General features: G+C 46.2%; 1 protein-coding gene across 1 annotated transcript in view; it reads right to left on the minus strand.

Annotated features, from left to right (window-relative positions):
- Positions 1-20,679, minus strand: part of MELK (maternal embryonic leucine zipper kinase) — a 22,973-nt gene extending 2,294 nt beyond the window's left edge. The window contains exons 1-16 of the mRNA XM_014962557.1: positions 20,550-20,679; positions 20,025-20,126; positions 19,702-19,787; positions 18,999-19,115; positions 18,379-18,522; positions 16,320-16,388; positions 15,113-15,205; positions 13,587-13,685; positions 10,122-10,190; positions 9,540-9,638; positions 8,493-8,579; positions 6,881-7,009; positions 3,389-3,535; positions 2,413-2,638; positions 1,126-1,219; positions 526-694 (exon numbers count right to left, since the gene is read on the minus strand). Of these exons, the coding sequence (XP_014818043.1) occupies positions 526-694; positions 1,126-1,219; positions 2,413-2,638; positions 3,389-3,535; positions 6,881-7,009; positions 8,493-8,579; positions 9,540-9,638; positions 10,122-10,190; positions 13,587-13,685; positions 15,113-15,205; positions 16,320-16,388; positions 18,379-18,522; positions 18,999-19,115; positions 19,702-19,787; positions 20,025-20,088 (1,692 nt within the window). The 5' untranslated portion in view covers positions 20,089-20,126; positions 20,550-20,679. The remainder of the gene's footprint in view (positions 1-525; positions 695-1,125; positions 1,220-2,412; positions 2,639-3,388; positions 3,536-6,880; positions 7,010-8,492; positions 8,580-9,539; positions 9,639-10,121; positions 10,191-13,586; positions 13,686-15,112; positions 15,206-16,319; positions 16,389-18,378; positions 18,523-18,998; positions 19,116-19,701; positions 19,788-20,024; positions 20,127-20,549) is intronic.
- Between the last annotated feature and the right edge of the window lie 518 nt (positions 20,680-21,197).

The following is a 21,197-nucleotide window of genomic DNA, read 5'->3' on the forward strand; positions in this document are numbered from 1 at the left end:
CTTCCGATCTAAAAAAAAAAAGTCTTTCTCCTAAAACTGAAGACACTACGAAAAGCTTTCATAATAACAGCTTCGGAATAGCTAACTACAGTGAAAAATGCTTCACCTTTCCAATATTACCATAATTAAGACATTGCAACAGAGAACACCAAACAACAACTGCTGGATAATTAATATTAAAGCATGTCCAAACTATAAATCCGAAATGGATTAAAATCCAAATTGAATCCAAAACTATAAAATGGGCTGGGGCAGCACAGAGGCTCTCAGAAATCTCATTTGTAGCCAGAGGTGGTTGCCACAGAGGACTACAAGGTGGCCACACAACTGGGCACCTCCTGCACCTTCCACAGCCAGGAGATGGCCCATAGCATGTCACTGAGCTGAGACTGAGCACTTCTGAATGGGTATATGGCACCGTGAGGCTTTTCTAGGACTAAACCACCACATTTAAAGAGAAAATGTAACTTAGTACTCGGAAGTTTACCATTATACTGTTAATTCTATTTTTTCCAGCAGCCTTACCTTAAGTTTCCTAGGACAGTCCCTAGTGCATCGTTTCTTTTTGCTGGGCGTAAGCATTGTGATCACTTTATCTAGACCTCTTTCCAGATTTCCGAATATTTTGGCTTTCCTCTTCTTTTGGCTGCTGTTTGCATGAGCAACGTTGAGATCTAACTCCCCTGAATGACACCTGTGAACAAATTACTTAGTTATTTTTCCTCAGCGTTTAGAAATTAGTCCTTTCAGATACGTCATTAAAATATGACCAGACTAAAGAAAACCAAAGCAAGCGCAGTGCATTATGAGAGTTTCTTTCTGAAAGTCAGCTGAGGTTTAGACCCAGAGATGTCTACAGAAGCTGCAGCTCTCGGGGGAACTGGAATAAGAGGGAACTTACATTATGGAAAATAAGAATATATTCTGAAGACAGTTGAGTTACATATTCTCAAAAACTTTTCTCTGCCTGAGTTTGGCAGTGGATGCAGAAAGAGGTTTTAGGAAGCTTCTTATCAGGAGAATGGAAATAACAGCTTGCTGTCGTAACAAGGCTCCCGAGGCAGTGCATGGATTAAGGTAGTCCTGCTTTAAATCAGAAGTGTACACAAATAACTGGACATTTACCTTCGTTCAGGAAGAACCTCAGCTGCTGTCAGTTCATCTCTGTTCGTTGGGTTTGTGGGTTTCTTAATTGGGGTGACGGCAGCAAATGGTCTCTCTGAAAGAAAGCGCCAAAACAGGTAGGTTTTTTGCATAAAGAATTTTCTCTTCTTCAGCTGGGATTTCTCATGATTAATAATTTATTTCTAAAATCACCCCCCTTTTGTACCTCAGGTCTGTATCTCCAGAATGATAACACATGTTTTTAATGTAACAGTGCTATCCCTGCTCTACAAAGACAAACTGTGACTGATTTCCCCAGGGCTCCACAAGCTGAGCCTGAGAGCGACCAATGCTGTTTGGTATCAGAAATTTGGAAAGGAGGAGGATTAGAATCACTTTCTTGCTCTGCCACTGCTCCCAGAATAAATACAACACCGAACAGTTGCGTTCTTCTCCAAGCCATTTCCCCTATAGGAAGGGTGTGAGTTTTGTGGCCGTATTTAATAACACACACCAGGTAACAGCCCGACAGTTCTGCAGAGCACGGGTTTGATTGTGCAAAACACCAAGTAAAACTGAACTCAACTCCAGTGTTCAGAGTTTCAGCTCTCCAGAGAATTGTACCTGGCCTCAGACAACGACGATCCCAAAAATTTCCAATGGATACTTCCACTTTCCCGTCTCTAAGAACATATTAATGCTGCCTTTCCTGAATCAAAAGTCTTCTAATGAAACAAAGAATTAGCTTTTAATTGTTTAACCCTCAGAAATACCTCATTAAAATGAGCTGAAACAGTGTTTCTGCACTTCCCATTTCAGAAAGAAATGGGGGGAAAAAAAACCTTTTGCTTTTTAAACTGATCATGAAGTCAATCTTCACAAGTTCTTCACACACAATCTTAAAAGAAATCAAACTCATATAAACAAGTAGTCTTTGCAGTGCACTTGCTTAAGTCCTTTACAAAGGATGTCATTAGACAGGAGTGTGTCCAAAGTCCCTGATAACTGGAATCAGCCTGCAAAGATTTACTGTTTCTCAACAATGTTCCAAGAGTCTCCTGCTGTAAAGAGGATACTGTGAGCAGCAGTGACTTCAGTAATTAACACACAAGTAACCTGCCCTGATGGATGGTTAAACCTCTTCCAGCACCTTACCCAGGTACCAGAACCACCGGGATGGGGAATAGGGCAAAAAGAGTTCAGTCTTCCAGAAGCAGATATGTTGGATATGCAAGTGTTGTGATGGTATTTTAATTTACAGTAATTTGCAAGCAACGTGTAAGTTTTCACTCGTTCCCTTCAACGTACCTTTGAAGGTGGGTCCCTGGAAGGCCACGGACGGCGCTTGCGTCTCAATCTGGCTCTTGGCCGAGGAAGTCGCTGGAGCAGGAGGCGCAAAGGGCATTTCATCTCTCACAGCTGACTCTGTATCAACGTTCTCTTTGTTTTTGCGCTTCTTCGATGCCACTTTTCTTGTCACTGGAGTTGACAGTGTGAATTCTGTACCGTGCTGTTGAGCATCATGCCTTGAATGCTATGAGATTTAACAAAAAAAAAAAAAAAAAAAAAAAAAAAAAAAAAAAAAAAAAAAAAAAAAAAAATACATCCTTTGCTGTATTCTGATCACATTAAGGAATGTTACAGACAAGGAAATTATAAAATTGAAGCAGCTTAAGAACACCATACAACACTTGTCTGTGGAGCAAAACAGTTAAAAACTCTTCAATACTTTTGATTCCACCTATGACCTGCTAATAAACATCTCAAGTCATTTGTCAATTCTTTTTCTGCTCTTCCACGTTCCCCAGCTTGCATGTTTAAGATTATTTCTCACCAGCTCATCTAAACACAGACAAGAACTTCCACTTGGTTTAATTGTATATTTATAATTGTTTCATTGGATTTTCTTGTCCCATACAGACAAGTTGAACTTCTTCAAGGACCCCTCCAGCTCTAGCCTGGCTTTGAGGTCTTGTTTGCTGGACCTTACTGTCTTCCCGTGAGTTTTAAAATCCTCATTTACTCATTCCCCATCCGCTGTTTTTATGCAAACCCAATGCAAAGCTCAAGTTCTCAAATGAGTCATGGCCTACAGCTGGAGGAAGGCACAATTTATCTTCAGCTAAATATTTAAAACATTTCTTTGCTCAGTTTGTAACTCCCTTTGATGAGGGTCCACTGAACATTTAAATATAAGTTTTAAGTACAATAAAAATAAGATTTTTTAAAATTAAGAATAGCGTATTTAAAAAAAAAAAACCCTAGTATTTATTCCTCAAAATACCGGCTTTTTTCTGTGGGTATTCAGAATAAGTTCTTCTAATGGAGATTGTGGAAACAGTGAAGCTGAGTCAGGAAATTCCATGGACCCAGAGACATGTGTTGCTGCACTGCAGTCTGGCACATCTTCATCTGTCACAGCTTTTCCAGTCTGGAAAGAAAAATTCAGTTCAGATTTCCACTGCAAGGAAAATTTCACCAGAAAGTATCATTAAATTAAATTAAATTTTTAAGTTCCTAATTATGGTTAACAGCCAATGGAAGTCCCCAGGCCAGTGACCTAAGCCTTATACTATGACTTAAACATAGTCACTGTGGATTTACCATTAGTATCCAAAGCAGATGTGAAATTATCCTCAAGCTTTACCAAGTCATCTTTTGAGACCTGCGTTGAGAAGAGAAGCAACTCACAAAAAATACCTTCCTTTGATTTCAAGACTTGGTCCACAAGTTCTTTTACCAAAAGCCAAATAACAAGCTGGAAAGAACCCAAGAAAAGAACGCAGTAAAGTTGGAAAGGGACTGGATAAAGGTAAACACATTACAACCAAGACATGTGATGATGGAATCTGCCACTTGTACTAGCATTCAGAAGCCTTTGAGTAACTGCTAGCTCTGAAAAAAAGTTGTCATTTACAAAACCAGAGGATCCATAACTGCAGGCAAAACTGCTCACACCACATACAGTCAGATCCATACCACAGTATATCCTTAATTTCTAAAACCTTTTCTTATTTTCAGGACACTCTTCCCAGGGACGCATTTCATATCACTCCAGTGAAATTGCAGTTATTTTAAATTGCCAGTCCTCGGTTGGAATGGATCTCAGTTTAGGAAGCAGGTGAGTTTCTTCTTGGTCTATGATCAAGGGTATTGGTAATGAGAGACCTGATCACTGCACTAGAAAAGGAACAGAGCTTCTTGGTGTGTAACCAGACCTACTGGGATGACTTACTAAGAACGCCTTATCAGAGGGCTGACAGCTACAGCCAACAAGCAAACAGCCCCATATTGTAGTTGAAATCATGTTCCATTACAACAGGAATGCCTGAATTCCTTGGCAACCGTGCTCCAGATGAACTTCAGGTCATAGTGAGTTTTTTCAGAATATCCTTCTCCATCAAATTACTTGAAATAAGGCAGTGTTATGAACTGGCTTGTGCCCACCAAATTCAGAAACTGGCCAAATTAAAGTTCCCTTTGCTTGGTTGCCATTACGTTAGACCAGTTCTAGGTAGAGAACTTGACTCGGTGGGCATTTCAGCACATCCAATTGATTCTCACTCACACTACCTACATGTGGTTAAATTGAACATGTCCCAAGAGCTGCAGGAAGACTAATGGGTTGTTGTGTTGCATGGACATGGTTTTCACAATCATCTGTGAAGGCATAATGCCCACATTAAAGGTTAGTATTAGCCAGATCAATTCACCTCAGACACCCCTAGGGATGAAGTGACTTCATGGCATCAGTGCTACCAAACCTGAAGAACCTCCATCATCATCTGTGTGCAGAAGACCAACCCACCATGGTTATGGACAGCACATCATGGGTATTGGGCAACACTTCTGATTTGTGATCTGTTACACAGCACCAGTAATCATAGAATTCCCCTCTGTGTTTCACAGAATGGTTAGATTTGGAAGCAACCTTAAAGCCCACCCAGTCCCACCCCCTGCCCTGGGCAGGGACACCTCCCACTAGAGCAGGTTGCTCAAAGACCCAACCAGCCTGGCCTTGAATCAGTTTCCAAGCAGTCATACGAGTGAGCTGAAGGAATTTATGTGCTGTTGAATCAGATGCATAAGGAACTATTTATTTTGAGCGCAGAGAACAGGACATCCCAAGAGCAAGTTCACAGTTTCACACCAGTGTTTACAGCTCGAGGGGGAATGGTTAATGGGAAGCCTGCAATTTTACCAAAAGATTTTGTCAAACACAGACCAGCATCACCAATATCACCTATAGCAGCGTGTTATATATGGTCTTGCCTGCAATTTAGCAACTTTAGACCAGTTGGGGAGGGACTCTGGATGAGGGAGAGGAGCCGTAGGACAAGGGGGAAGGGTTTTAACCTGCAAGAGGGGAGATGGAGCTGAGCTGTGGGGAAGAACTTGTTTGGTGTGAGGGTGGTGAGAGCCTGGCCCAGGTTGCCCCGAGAAGCTGTGGCTGCCCCATCCCTGGAGGGGTTCAAGGGCAGGTTGGAGGGGGCTTGGAGCACCCTGGTGTGGTGGGAGGTGTCCCTGCCCAGGGCAGGGGGTGGCACTGGGGGGGCTTTAAGGTCCCTTTCGACCCAAACCATTCTATGATTCTATGCTTTTAAGCTCTCAAGTGCCCTATCTGCACTTTGCTACCAAACTACAGTAACAGAAATTACTCTTCAGATATACAAAAAACCACTTGAGAATCCAATTAATCAGAAAAACATCAACAAATTTCATTTATTAAAAATAAACAGAACCCTGCCTGGGATGGTGTTCTGAAAGGAAACAGAAGGAGGAGGAAAGGGTCTCTTCCCTTTGACCATCAGCTCATGTAGGGTTCATGACACCTCAAAGCAGGCTGCCCAGGTGACACACTAGGATGTTCCACAAGACTTTCCTTACTAAGCCACACTAGATGCAACCAGCAAGGTAGAGAAACATTTAGAAACAAATGTGAAAAAGTGCAGTAAGAAGTTTGGCATCACAGAGGAAAACCTGGAATGATAGCACGGGCCAGACACTAAGGAAGTTTAGTCCATTTCTGTGAGTAGCCACGGGGACATTCTGCGTGGGACTCATAAGGCACCATGTCCTCACAGACAGTTATTGCAGTAATATCAATTCAAGAAGCAGCCCAGCTTGCTGAAACACATTAATGAGGAAACTGAACCGTTTAATGACCAAGACTTTGGCTAAATGTGCACAGACTCTCCTACTGATGTTGCTCACCCCTCCTTTCCCCCAAGAAAATGGTAGGGAGAAGAAGGAGAAAAGGAGGGGAAAGGGAAAAGTTAAAAAAAAAAAAACAACCAAACTCCAGTTGTGGGTTGAGATGAAGACAGTTAAATAGAACAGTATCAGAAAAAGGAAAAAAAGATACAGTAAAAATAAGAAGAATAATGACAGGAGTCACTGTCAGGTCCTGGTGAACCGTCACCATCCCCAGCAGCAATCGCGGATCCCCCGTCCCAGCCCATTCATACTCCAATCACTCCGTCTGTGGGACAGACTATTCCATGGGCCACTCCCTTGTTCTGTCTCTATTCCCTTCTCAGCTTCCATGGGCAGCTGAAGCGAGTCCTCAAAAAGCATAAACATCGCTCAGCAACAACTAAAGCAAATATGCATTTTTGACATTCCTCTCATGGCAATCACCAGAAAGGAAATTAACTCTTTCCCAGCTGAAACCAGGGCATAGGTTTAGGGCACCAGCCTGTTTTTCCAGGCAGAGCTTTGTTAGTGCAGAGCAGTGTTTTAACCAGGAGTCGTCCTGTTAAATTCAAAAACTCACCGCGAGGACTGCTTCTTGTGATTTACTGGCATATTCTGCTAGGTGTGGAACATTTAAGTGAATACACTTGCCACGAGCCTTCTTGGACTGAAGCATGAGGTATGTTGCTGACATCTGGTCATATTTCCACTAGAAAACAAAAAAAGTATTTTAATGTCCTCTTGAAAACATTCTAAGTACAAAGCAAGCTCAGCCTTCTGAAAATCTCTGCAAGTTTTTCCACCCGATGTGCATCGCTAGCGTTTGATCACCTGAGTGGAATTTCAGACTTCAGCTGGTTCTCCTTATGTGTCTGGGATCCAGAAACAAGCAATGGCTGTCGTTCTTCACGTTAGTTCATAGTATGCTCACCAGTGTGAAACTACTGCTGGGGCCAGAGTTGATCTACTGAAGTCAATGCCAAAGCTATTCATTCAGTTTAGCCAACATTTCAACTAGAGTCCCCATTTTTGGGAAGTCCCTCCCCATTCTTCCCCCAAGAGCAGCAACAACTTTTTGCATGATTTTCAGGAACCCTACTTGTGTCAGAATCATGGGTATAAGGCTTGACAGGTTTGAATTAGTTATAAGGGATTAGAAGCACTGCTCTAAAGGACTCTTCCAACCTCGAGAATTCCATGATTCTATGCTGTGCAAACGCCACAAACCTGCTTGGAAGGACTTTCCTCCTTGTAGACAGATTATTCCCTATAACTGAAGAACAAGGGACATTAACTCCACAAATCCATCCTAAGTATCCCACATACTTAAAGTCTGTTTCTACTACACTTATGTGGAAACCCTGACAGTTCTTCCAAAACTAAGAACCATGTCACTGCTGCCATGCATAAAACAAGAAAATAAATTTAAATTTCAAGGGAGAATTTTCAGATTTGGGGAAAAGCTGGAGTATGCATCATGTTTTAAGTCTCTTCCACAGCTTGCAATGCCATTGCTTCTCGCCTCCATACACCTTTTCTAGAAGACAGTTCAACTTTTGTTATTTGTATTAAAAAATGACTAAACAAATTCACTTATTTAAAAAACTGAACAGTAACTCTCAAAAATGTATTTTAGAGTCAGCCTGGGTGATGCTCTGATATTTTTTCTTTTTTTTTTTTTTTCCCCTCTTCCTTATTGAACCATTTCAAAGGAAAAGTTAACCCAGCAAATCGCATCTGTTGTTCAACCACAAACTTCTTTAAGTCTATTTTGACTTTAAGAGATTCAGAAGGCTTTTACCATGGTAGGAAATAACTGTAAGGTTTAGGAAATATCAATTAAAGGAGGAAAAGGCAAAAAGGGTTAAGACCCTGATCCTGATACCTTGCAGGGATCCCTGCAAGGAATGTGATGATTTAGTGATGGTGTTGTCAGTATTGGGTTGATGGTTGGATTTGACCTGGAAAGTCCCTTCCAACCTTGGCAATTCTATGAGTCTATAAGTTTGAACTTCAGAACTGTAATTATAAGCTACAGCAAGATTCTGGAGTTCTGCGGGGGCTCCTTAATTCTGAAAAGTATTAAAAATTTCATAATTGAGAACAAGTGAGTTTTAGTCTGTCAATACAGTAAGTTTACTCGCTGTATCACTGTGTTTAATTACTGTAAATTACCGATATAGGCTTCTTACCTCTGATATTAACTTGGATATGTCCTCCCTGCTCTGTTTGTGGAACAGGGAAAGCTCTGTTATGCAGTCTTCGTCAAGATGTCTCAGCTGCAGAACACGATGGAGAGCAAACCGTGAGGCACCGGGGTTGTCTCCAGCCCGTATCTGACTGTGACACCGTGGTGAAACTCAGTGGGCTGAGTCAACAGCCCGCCCCCATTTCAGACCTCGTGTTTTCCACAGTCAGTGTCACAGCTGAGTATCGCAGGGAACAGACTGGAAAAAGTCACACAAGTTCAACAACTCCACGGTCTGGCCCCTCCTTGGTGAGAGGCTGTGAATTCAGATAAGGAACCCTGACAGCAGATGGGATTTTTTTTTTACTAGAACGGAAGCTACGCTTTCCTCTCTCCTTAAATATTCCCAGCCATCAGACAGGCACATCTTTTCCGGGGCTGCCAGCGCAGGAAAGATCTTCTTTATGTGGAGAAACAGTGGCATCCAGTGGCCAAAGGGACACACTGGCCTCAAACCACAGGAATTTCTCAGCACTCACTACCAACAGCTGAATTATCTCCTTTCTTCCCTCTCCACACTCAGTCTCTCACACACGTAAAACAAGCAATAGACAAGATGAATATACTTTCAATAAAGTCAAGTTTTTATCCAATCTAGCAATTTTCAGTGAGGACTAGATACAGGATAAACTGTAATCACAAGTATCACACTCTCAAGAACATTTGTGTTTTGCCCCTTGAACAGAGTATTGTCCCAGCAGCCTGGAGAACCAACTGGCTGCTCCTGTGTGGAAACATGGCACGTCCTGATGAGAAGTCAGTTATTGCACAAATTAAGCATCAGCTGCAGAACACAGTGAAAACACATTTGAAGTTCCTCCCCAAGAGGAATCGAGAGGCAGCAGTAACGTTTTGACAGCAAGAGGAATTTGGGAAGAATTGTGGCCACCCCAAAGGTCACCTTTGGAGAAATCTCTCCACATCCCTGCACTGTGGGGATGCTATTAAGCCAGGACAGATACCTTAGCATTTGTCTGACAAGTGTACTTACTGGGTATTTGCTTTGCCACTGCACAGCGTCGGAATAGCCTTGCATGAGCCAGGGGTGGCTCAGTAGATGCTTCACCGAGATCCTCTTCTTTGGGTCCACCTAGTGGGCAACGAAAATCAAACTGATCCCTAAAGCAGTGAGAAAAACTGAAGAAAGAGGTTGCTAGATCACTTTTATAGCCCAAAGGCACCTCCAGGATGTTTGGGCCTAAAGCAGTGAGAAAAACTGAAGAAACAGTTTCGCCAGATCACTTATATAGCCCAAAGGCACCTCCAGGATGTTTGGCTTCATTTCTAAAACAGCTCTTATTTATATTGCACAACTAAGAACAACCGAATGCAGGCTGCTTGACGACTTCATTCAATCTTAATTTAAGCTTTGCTTAATTATTTCTATACCAAATCATCCCTCTCAAAAAAAATTTCAGCAGAAGGCAATATTTCTCTTCAAATAACTGTAAGAATTAAGAATTGTAAACTTCATGTTTCAACACTGGTTATTTTAAAAATATTTCACCGATGTAGCATTTTGACCCACACGATAGTACTTTATAGACCTTCTGAAGAGAAGCAATAGCTTTACCTGCAGCATCTGGCTGATTAGCAGCGTACTGCCAGGAGAGAGCCACTTTGGAATACTGTATTTTCCCCTCTGCAGAAAAGAAGATTCAGAATGAACCTTGAACATGTAACTCAAAAGGAACTGATAAACTGATTACTCGGATAAAACATCTGCATCCAGTTAAAAAGGAAGGACAGCAGGCACACGAATAACCTGGATAAATGTAAAGGTAGTACCAAAACCCAGCTGCTATTAGTAAGGAAAATGCCATGTTTGAATTTTCAGCTGTGTTTTTCACCCACTCAGCCTGTGAGACATCTCCATTTCAGGCCACTTCTGCTGCCGAAGCCCTCCTGATCCACCACATCAATTCATCACATCAAATGACCAATATTAGCACTTGGATACGTGAATATTCATTGAAATCACTACTTTTGAGACACTAAAAGTAATCCATCCTCAGAAGTTAGATAGTTTTTTTTTTTTAAATAGGTCACACCTAATGCTACTTTTTCCACCTTGGCTCATACCGCAAACTGCAAAAAGGTTGCAGATCTAACAGGTAAGTTTCTTGCAATCAAATTATTTCCTTTTTTTTTTTTGTAATTCTGGATTAGAGAAGTGAAAATGGCTTTCAGATTTGAGGTACAATGCAGTACCTAAAAAAAAACAAAACAAATTCACAGTCCGGGATTATTTACTTGTCAATGAAAACGGAGGAAAAAAAACCCCAATAAGTGAAAATCAGTAAACAGATGCTGTGAAGTAACATCACCATCAATTGTAATTCTAACTGCTAATGTGCTGTTCCTAGCTAGTTTGTAGGCTGTTTCACAGCACAGCTTTACCCCAAAACTAAGGCAAATAAGTAAAACACATCATCAGCATTTTGTTTTTAACGTATTGCTATAGAACACAGGACAAGGAAAACCAAAACCAGCATCTACTTGACTGAGGGCGATGCTGGAAGGTTAAAAGCTTGCAATAGCTACCAGATGCAGAAAGTCACCCCAAAAACACGTTGGTTTGGGGTTTTTTTCTTTTTCTTTTTCTTTTTCTTTTTTTAACAATTACATCACATGCTCGATTTTTTATTCAAAAAGTAAAGCTATTTATTCAACTATTCTCAGATGAAGAGACGTGGAACATCCCAAGGAAGGAAACACCACTTGTCAGTCACATGATCCTAATTAGATTCAAGCAGCAGATTATTCCATTGTCCCGGAACAACAGTGCTGAGCTGAGATTACAGGAAATCTCAGGTTCTATAATGTGCGAAATTAAATTCTGCAAAAGTGCCTAAGTGCCCTCTTTTCAGGCAATTTTCAGTTCACAAACAGGTAAAATTGAAACAAATCCATGGTGGAAAAGCAAGGCTGCACATCAGCTCCTGTGACACTATCGGTCCCCAATAGTGGGGGGGAACCCCCAGAAGGAGGTTTAAAACTTGTGTCTCACTTCATGCAAACACGTTTCACTGCCCAAACCCTGTCCATCCAAAACACTCATCTCCTGTGCTCGTCAGACAATGGTAGCAGTGCAGAAACCATCCCTGATGATCTGGAGATCTCCGTTCCACGTCTGAGCTCCCAGTCCACCCCTCAACTACGGACTGGTGTCACAGAATTAAACCCCAACCACCAAGATCATTCACCGTGCGCTGCACCTGGGCACAGAGACCAGCAGAAATGATTGTCCCACAAAAGTACACTCAGAAATGGCCAAGTTCTCAATGCCCAGTGACCTTGTGACGACCACCCGCACCCTGAGCAGAGGGGGAAAGGCAGCTCAAGCATCTCTGATGCCTCAGATGACTCCCCTTTAGTGATTTTACTGGGAAATTGCAACTGTTTGCTGACATTCTCTGGAGAAGGCTTTTGGTCACACCATTTAGTTTCAGGGAGTCCTACGAGGAGCAGGAGGTTGGACCTCCTCAGGGACCTTACGGGTCCCTTCCAACTTGAGATACTTCAGATTATTCAAGTAGGAAAGTCCTATCATTTTAAAGAGTGGCTCACCTGAATATCAGCACTTTATGTGTTCTCTTTGGATCAGTTAGTTATTGCCTTTTTTTGTTTGGTTGGTTTTGGTGGGGTTTTTTTGGTTGGTTTGGTGGAGTCAGATTGTTTTTTTTCCTGTTTAAGTTCTTTACAAAGACTCCTACTGAGCTTCCTATGGATCTTCTGCCAAGGTACTCCACTCCACTCCAATTCCAGACTCAAAAGCCACACCAATTGATGTTCTCATCCTGCCCCTGATGGTTCTGCCCCCTGAAGACACCCCCCTGTGCAGATCAGCTGCCAGTGGTCTCCTGCCAGAGCAGCCCTTCAACACCCTCAAGGAGTTTGGGGGTCGGGTTTTTTTTGTTTGGTGATGTTTTGTTTTTTTTTTGTTTTTTTGTTTTTTTTTTTAAGACAGACTGTGGATGGGAGAAGAACGATTCCTCTGCTACGAGGACAGGCTGAGGAAGCTGGGGTTGTTCAGCCTGGAGAAGAGGAGGCTCCAGGGAGACCTAACAGCGGCCTTCCAGTACCTGAAGGGGCCTACAGGAAGGCTGGGGAGAGCCTGTTTAGAAAGGCCTGCAGTGACAGGACGAGGGGAAATGGCTTCAAGCTGGAGGGGAGCAGATTTAGATTGGAGATTAGGAGAAAGTTCTTTACTGTGAGGGTGGTGGAGCACTGGAACAGGTTGCCAGGGAGGTGGTTGAGGCCCCATCCCTGGACATATTCAAGGTGAGGCTTGATGAGGTCCTGGGCAACCTGGTCTAGTTGGGGGTGTCCCTGCTGACTGCGGGGGGGTGGGACTAGATGACCTTGAAGGTCCCTTCCAACCCAGATGATTCTATGATTCTATGAAGAAGAAAGAGGTGGAAGGCAGCAAAGCCCTCGCCCAACACAGCTACTCCTCATCCCACTTTAGCAACCTCAGTGTTCTGGCAGTGAGAAGCTGCTGGTGGAGGAGGGTATATGAAGTCTGGCTGCAGCGGAAGGAGTTTACAGGACAAACAGAACCAATTGCTAAATTCTATTACTATTTATTCAACTTTCTGTTGATTACTGTGTCTTACCTTTCCTCCTCATTTTAGAGGAGGAAATGTGCTTTCCTCCTCAGCAGATGCAGAACCCTGCTTCGGGTAGACATGAGAACAGCTGACATTTCAGGACATTATTTTGGGCAAATCAAATAACATATTTGCAGTTCTATTCCATACAATACAGGGAGAAGCCAGATCAAGACTCTGATACAAAAATCCAGCCCACCAGCAAGAAAACGCTTCTCCTGAAACTAAATTTCCTCTCCTGTTATAGGGCCAAGCTGGAGCGCTGCAAAGGCTGAGTGAAGATGGAAACAAACACCCAAAATATTGATAGGAAAAGCAGCAAAATGTACCAAAATTCAGCAGGTTCTGTCACAGGAAAAGCAAAGGCCTCTCCTAATGCTTCACCATGGCTGTTCCCAGTGTATTCCAGCACCACCAACACCTACCGTGATCTTCCTGTAGACAGCCATGAGGCTGTTGTCGTCAAAGGGGAGGAAGCCACACAGCAGAGCGTACAGCAGCACTCCCATGCTCCAAATATCTGCCTAAAAAACACACGAGAGGGGAAGTTCACCAACTGCATTGATCAAAAACGGCTCAGAAACAGGTTAATATTGTTCCCCCTCTGGCAAAGCCCACACTTGACCAGTGAAAAGCAGAGTCCTTAATTCTGGGCAGAACTCTTACATTCCAAGGGAAAGCACACAACCCACACTCCATTTTTAATTCACTCAAGCACGAGTAAAACCAATATCCTCCCATGAGGGCACCAAATCCCTGCGTTACCCTCCATCTACATGGATTTCACTGGCAAAAATGGAATCACCCTTGGAATCATGCAGGATTTCCTACAGGAAAGTGTTACTGGTCACAGCTGCTGCCAGCACAGACATCAACTCAAAAGCTCTACTGCTTCTTCCCTGCTTGTAGAGGCACGACAAGGTCCACGTGCCTTCTAACAGCTCGTGTGACTTTTCTCAAGTCACAGGCGACAGGACAAGAGGAAATGGCCTCAAGTTACGCCAGGGGAGGTTCAGGCTGGATATTAGGAAAAATTTTTTCACTGAAAGGGTTATCAGGCATTGGAATGGGCTGCCCAGGGAGGTGGTTGAGGCACCATCCCTGGAGGTGTTCAAAAGACGGGTTGATGAAGTGCTGGGAGGTCTGGTTTAGTGATGATGCTCCTTGTTTGTTGTGTGGGTGTCTATTTTTGTCAGTGAGGTTGACGGTTGGACAAGATGATCTTTAAGGTCCCTTCCAACCTAGAAGATTCTGTGCTGTTCCCACAGGGACCAGAAGGAAGAAGAAGGCTTGAGAAGCACTGGGCTTCATGGAAAACCAAAACAAACCAGAAAGGAAAGGGGAGTTAGAGGCCAAGGACAGTGGTGCTAAGGTGTGGAAAAGGGAATCTGACCACACTACAACGTAGGAAGTTTGAAGGGCAACAACAGCAGTTTGGATGGACTGACAAAGGCAAGTAGCACGTTATAGACATGGAACCAGAGCTGGATAAACTCCACAGTTTTTCTTCTCTACAAGAAACACAAGGGAGCAAGTTTTCATACCCGAATTTCAAGCCAAAGATGGGCCCAGTAAAGCCTGTACAAGATCCTGGGACTGCATAAAAATTTGCCAGAAGAGCTGGATAATTCATAGAGCAAATTGCTGTGTGAAAGAACATGCAGCAGAAGGCAGGCATTGAAGTTGTTGTTTTGTGGGCACTATGATAAGGAGCAATAAACAGCGACGGGGAAGGACTGGTCAGAGAGGAACCAGCCACCCCATGACATGGGCAAGAGCACCTGGTGTTGCTCTAGGCTCTGACTGTCAAGGTTGGTCACAGGCTTCTGAGAATGACCCAGGGGATGGCAACCAGCAGTGTTGGAGAGAGGAACCAAGTGAGTGTCACTGAACCTCGGCACCTGTAAACACATGGGAAGGAGAAGCCCCTGCCCCAGGCCCTGCTCCGTACCTCTGAGCCGATGTACGCTTTGCCCTGGATCAGCTCTGGTGCTGCATATGCTGGGCTTCCACAGAACGTGCTCAGGCGGTTGTCAAGGCCACCCTAGAAGAAGACAGAAAAGCCATCACAGAAAGCATTGGCTTTAACACAGCTCTGGCAATGCTAGAGGCCTCAGAGGCTTCATCTCCCTCTGCTGTGCACCTACATCCACCTCAGATTTTGCCTGGGTGCTATATATGGCTTCACTAGGCAAAAAGGTCCAAGCCCAGGTGTATCCCATAAAGGTCCAGATCCCAAGCTGCCCCTACCCCTACAATCCCAGCAGTCTTTCCTGCAGCTCTTCCTTTGATAAGAATACTGTCCTTTGACACTGTGAAGGGACTAGGATGGAACTTGGGAAGAAGTGACTCAAGAGCTACCAGGCATGAGGCTGGCTGGTTATTTATACCGATATTGAACACAACAACTTCATGAAGAACAACTGAGAAAAAACTTCTTATCCAAGCCACATTATTATTTTGCCTGGGCTTTGCTCTAAGCAAATCAGAATGACATGATACCAGTGAGCTGACGGTCTAAAAGAGCATCTTGCAGGCAATCAAGACTGACTTAAGTAAAACAATCTGAGGACAAGGAACTGTCTTCAGATCTGTAGATCTTCTTCCCATTAAATTGTTGCTGAACAGTACCTAGCTGGCACGTTAAACTGACAAATAGAAAGGGCTCCCAGCAACCAATTTTAAACTCAGGAGACAACTCAGGACAAGCACGTGGAATGAGAGGCTTTGTAAAAGTAACTGGAATAAGCTATTTGAGTCAATCCACAATCTCCACAAACACACAAATCTCTTGAAAAGGACACACACCACTGAAACTTATCAGGGAAAAATGCACCCCAACATCAGCTTTCTATTCCAGGCCTTTCCAGGTGACAGCGGGTGCTCTACACACAATGATCTCTGCCTTAGATGATGGCCAAAGACCAGGTGTAAGAGGAAAAAGTGATCTAACAGCCTGGGCATAACAGAGAGCTCACTGCTCTCTCACACAACCCAGCCCCTCCCCCAGTAATTAGTGACAGGGTGATTTCAATGCAGTTTGAGTCAAGGGTCTTTGGGCAACTCTCTGCATTGCACTCTGAAGTCAAACGTGCAGTTTTCATGCGTGTGAAGCAGCTGATGTAGCCCTGCCCTGTGAAAGCAGCTGATGCTCTTACCTTTGGCTTTGCACAAAGTCCAAAGTCTATCAGCTTCAAATTATGCTCCTTGTCAATCAGCAGATTTTCCTGTCAAAAGAGAAAGTGGGAATGAATGCTTTCAGAACCCAAATATCCAAGAGACTACATTTTCTCATGCCTTATTTCTGCTTGTCTTTAGCAGCTAGAATTCAACTCTGTCCTGGGGAGATTTTGATCAGTCATTACCAAATCTATCCCATATTCCAGCCGAGGAACCCTAGTTCCTACCTGCTGAGAAGGGCCTGGGAGAGGTGGGGTTGATGGGCACAAGCTGGACGTGAGGCAGAAAAGGCAGCCAGCAATATCACAGGCTGTGCAAACTGGAGCACAGTGAGGCAACTGGGGGAAGTTCTTCCAGTCATCTCTTCAGCACAGCTACCAGAGCCCCACCAGCTTCTGCCCCCCCCAGCACAGCATCAATATCCAAATGAAAGAAGCTCCACAGATAGCCACCAGCCTGTTCAGAGGGTTGGAGCGCTCTCTCCAGGAGGAGAGGCTGAGGAAAAGGTGTTCCTTCAGCCCGTAGACAAGAAAGCTTCAGTGGAGACCTCATGGCAGCCTTGGAATACCTCCATGGAGGGCATGAATCATAGAATGGTTAGAGTTGGAAGGGGCCCCCGGTGCCACCTCCCACCACACCAGGGTGCTCCAAGCCCCCTCCAACCTGCCCTTCAACCCCTCCAGGGATGGGGCAGCCACAGCTTCTCGGGGCAACCTGGGCCAGGCTCTCACCACCCTCACACCAAACAAGTTCTTCCCCACAGCTCAGCTCCATCTCCCTTCTTTCACTGTAAAAGCCTTCCCCCTCCTCCTAGGGCTCCCCTCCCTCATCCAGAGTCCCTCCCCAGCTTTCCTGGAGCCCCTTGAGGGACTGGAAGGGGCTCTGAGGTCTCCCCGGAGCCTTCTCCTCTCCAGGCTGAACCCCACAACTCTCTCAGCCCCCCCTCCCAGCAGAGGGGCTCCAGCCCTCCCAGCATCTCTGTGGCCTCCTCTGGCCCCACTCCAACATGTCCATGTCATTCCTGTGCTGAGAACTCCATAGATAGATGCAGTGCTCCAGGTGGGTCTCATGAGAGCAGAGGGGCAGAATCACCTCCCTGACAGAGCTCGTCTCCTCCCAGCAGTGCACAGTGGGGTAATGACCAACAACAGACATGGAGAGAGGTTCTGACTGGAAATAAGGAAAAGCCTTTCTCCTCATAAGGAGAGTGAGGAGCTGAAGAGGTTGCCCCGAGAGATTGTGCTGCCTCATCCTCAGGAGAGGTGGATGTTGGGACAGGATAAAGCCTCAAGAAACATGGTCTGACACACAGGAGGAGGTTCAAGCAGAAGCCTCTGGAAGTCACTTCCCACCCACGTTATCACACAAGCCTGTGAATCCCTCAGCTCTGCAGCTACAGCCAACTCCTTCCCAAAGATACACACCACGCTTCCTTTGGGGAGAAGTTCTTTGCAGACAAAGATTTCAGGAGATGTCTAGGAAAATGCTTGCGTACTAAGAATTGGCTTTTCTCAGAGATCCCAGCACCTCTAAAAATGCAAATTTCTAACTCCTTTCAAGGAGAAACAGACTCAAGCTTTCCATTCCCTAAACTTGTGCTCAAAGCCTGCACCGACAGCAAAGCCGCATGGTGGGTCCAATAGCCTGCATTTATCCTTACACCTTCTGTCCAGCCACCACTTGTTTGAGTTACCCCTCTCGCTTTTCCCTTTGGGCGTGAAAACACAAGAAAGTGGCATCATAAAGTCTCTCTCCAGGTACAGGCTGGAATAAAGGGAGTAACAAAAAAGCCTCAGCAACATTCAGAGTCAGATCCATGCCTCTGCCCCTCTGGAGTTCTTTCAGAGCAAGCTCCAAGCTCCAGCTCTGCTGAGGAATGCAGCAGCAAGTAGAAATAATGCTCTTCCAGAAGATGTTAGATAAAGAGCTCTAAGCACAAGAAAACGGAGAAGGCAGAACTTACTCTGGCTGCCAAGGGAGAAATAAAAGGGGGTGTCCATCACTATTCAAGCAAGTCTGACTTTGGTTCAGGCTTACTGGTTTGAGATCCCTGTGGGCATATCCCTGGCTGTGCACGTAAGCAATCGCTGAAACGATCTGCCGAAAAAACACACGGGCTTCCTCCTCGGAAAGGCGGTCCTTGGAAATTATGTAGTCAAACAGCTCTCCCCCAGGACAGTACTGCGTGGAGACGGGAGAAAGAGAAGCCACTGACAATACGACATTGAAACCCAAACGGTGACGAGAGGACACTCACCCATCCCCTCTGTGTCACCCCCCCAGTGTGCCCTCGGCCAGCCCTGCGGCCACCAAAGGGGCTGAGGAGTCTGGGTCCTGCCTGACATGCCAAGATGGACATGTCACACTCAGGGCACAGCAACACAAACTGCCCCAGGGGTGGCAGCCACGCCAGAGTCCCAGGGCCCCACGTCTCCCCCCGATGATATTTTAAAATAACTCAAAGGTGAGGCAGGCATTAAAGCTATTTCACTTATTTTCAACAGCAATGAGCAGCTTTGCCAAGAAGAGAGAACACACAACATGTTACCAGCTTTGGTTTTAAACCAAAGCATCTTGAACTGGCTCATCAGAATGGTTTCATTTGAGCTCTGTTATCACCTACTGCTGCAGCCAAAACCAAGAACCCTGTTGCTTACCTCTAAGACCACAAACACTTTGGTGGAGGTCTCTATCACATGATACAGCTGGCAAATGTGCTGGTGCCTTAAGTTCTTCATGGCATCAATCTCTGTTTTCACACGAGGCAAGTCATCCTAAGGGACCACAGCAGCAAGCTGAGGAGCAGCCAGCACCAAACCGACGCGCGACACAGCCCTTCAGAGCACGAACAAGACAGCAAACTATTCGACTGCTCCCATTCACCCCCCGCAATTTGGGCACATCGCTCAGCCAAACCCACAGGGGCAGGAGTAAAACAGGTGTAAAATATTCCCATCAGTGTTCTCATCACATTACTGTAATAACCTTTGACTGTCTCAGTTCTACAGCCAGAGAACGTTGCCCTCCGCACAAGAGGGCACAAGGTTTGTGGAGTTCTGCTGATATTCTTGCAAGTCTGGAGCCAATAGCCCAGGGGACAAAGGGGCAGTATTTTCATAGAATGGTTTGGGTTGGAAGGGACCTTAAAGATCATCAAGTTCCAACCCCCTGCCCTGGGCAGGGACACCTCCCACCAGACCAGGTTGCTCCAAGCCCCATCCAACCTGGCCTTGAACCCCTCCAGGGATGGGGCAGCCACAGCTTCCCTGGGTGGTTTTGACACCTCCCACCCCAACGTTCTGGAGAACCCCACAAGAACAGCAGATGACACTCCCAACTTTTACATATCTCCTGTCTTACCCCCAGAGCAAGTTTGTCCATGATTTTTATTGCCACTTTTTCACCAGTGAGGAGGTGCTGGGCGAGTTTCACCTTTGCAAACCCACCTAGAATTGGGGAAAAGAGAGGGTGAGAGCTCGGTGTGACATCCCGCTTCCTCACCCTTACTCGGGGCAGGTGGGGAAGCACCTTCCTTAGAGCCAGAGGTGATCACCAACACTTCCAGAGCTCTGCCCCCCAAAACACACATGTGAAACGGGCCCTGGAGATTCCTCAGCTACAGTCAATGGACATTCTGGCAAACACCAGCGGGGTCCCACCCGTCTGTCTGCATCGAAGCCTACCTGTGCCAATCGTCTCGTGCAACTCGTAGTACTTGAGAATTTCCTCATACTCCCCTAGAGCCATCCTGGACGGGGCAAGGACCCGGCGATCCTTCTCAGGCCCTGCAAGGAGAAACGGTATCCAGCCTTGGGACCCCTCAGGCCGAGCGGGCTCTCGGAACGGGAAACTCCTCTCCCGCAGCTCGGCGGGGCCGAGCGACCCGCTCCCAGGGCCCAGCGCTACAGCAGCACATCCACCGGCCGCGGACACAGGCGGGCACCGCCTCTCGGGGGCTCTGGCAGCGGGAGAGGGCGACTGCCCTGGCGAAGGGGCGATCCCGCCCGTCCCGGCAGCCCCGTCCGCGGGGCAAAGAGCGAGACCCAGGGAGACGCCGCGGCACCGGCCTCCTTTCAGGGCCCGCCTGCGCGGAGCGGTGAGAGGCGCCCGACGCCGCCGCAACCCCACCAGAACCCCGTCGCCAGCGGATGTGCGAGGGCCCAGCCGGACCCTCCGGTACCGGGGAGCGGGCCCGGAGCTGCACTCACCGCCTCGGCAGCCGCTCCCCGGCGCGGCCGTTGCCGTTCAAATCTCCTGCCGCCGCGCCCGCTTCCGCCTCGGACACCTGGGGGGCCAATCAGCGCGCAGCTCTTGACCGGAACAGGCGGGAGCGCGCGGTGCAGGACGGGAGTGAGGTCGAGATGGAGATGGCGCCGCGGGCACCGCCATGATGGCAGGGTCTCCGCTGCCGTCCCGGGGCCCGCGCACCGGATCCCGACAGGGGACGGGAAACAGGTCCCGCTCCCCCGGGGAATCCCGCCGCACCCTTCATCCGCTGGGGGCTGGCGCTGGAGCCGCGCCCTGGGGCCTGCCGCCGCGCACAAGATGGCCGCCCGAGGAGACTACGTCTCCCAGAATGCTCCGCGGGACAGGCATTGAAGAGAGGATTTAGTAGTTGTTTGTATCCATAGAACCTTGAAATGTCTAGTAGTGGGTTGTGTTTTTAAACTATTTCAGAATTTTCTATCGTAGACGGGTAGTATAACCTTGCAGGTGCTGGCTTATCTCGGATAAGGGATGGGAGGACGACACAAGGCGCCTGGAGCCGAGGCCGAAGCTCGAAAAACCAGCCAGGACCAGGCCTGTGGTTTGGACGAACTCCAGGGGTGATCTGAGCTGGCACCGGACACAGAGGT

This window comes from Calidris pugnax, unplaced genomic scaffold (assembly GCF_001431845.1).
Source record: "Calidris pugnax isolate Ruff unplaced genomic scaffold, ASM143184v1 scaffold499, whole genome shotgun sequence".
NCBI classification, from domain to species: Eukaryota; Metazoa; Chordata; class Aves; order Charadriiformes; family Scolopacidae; genus Calidris; species Calidris pugnax.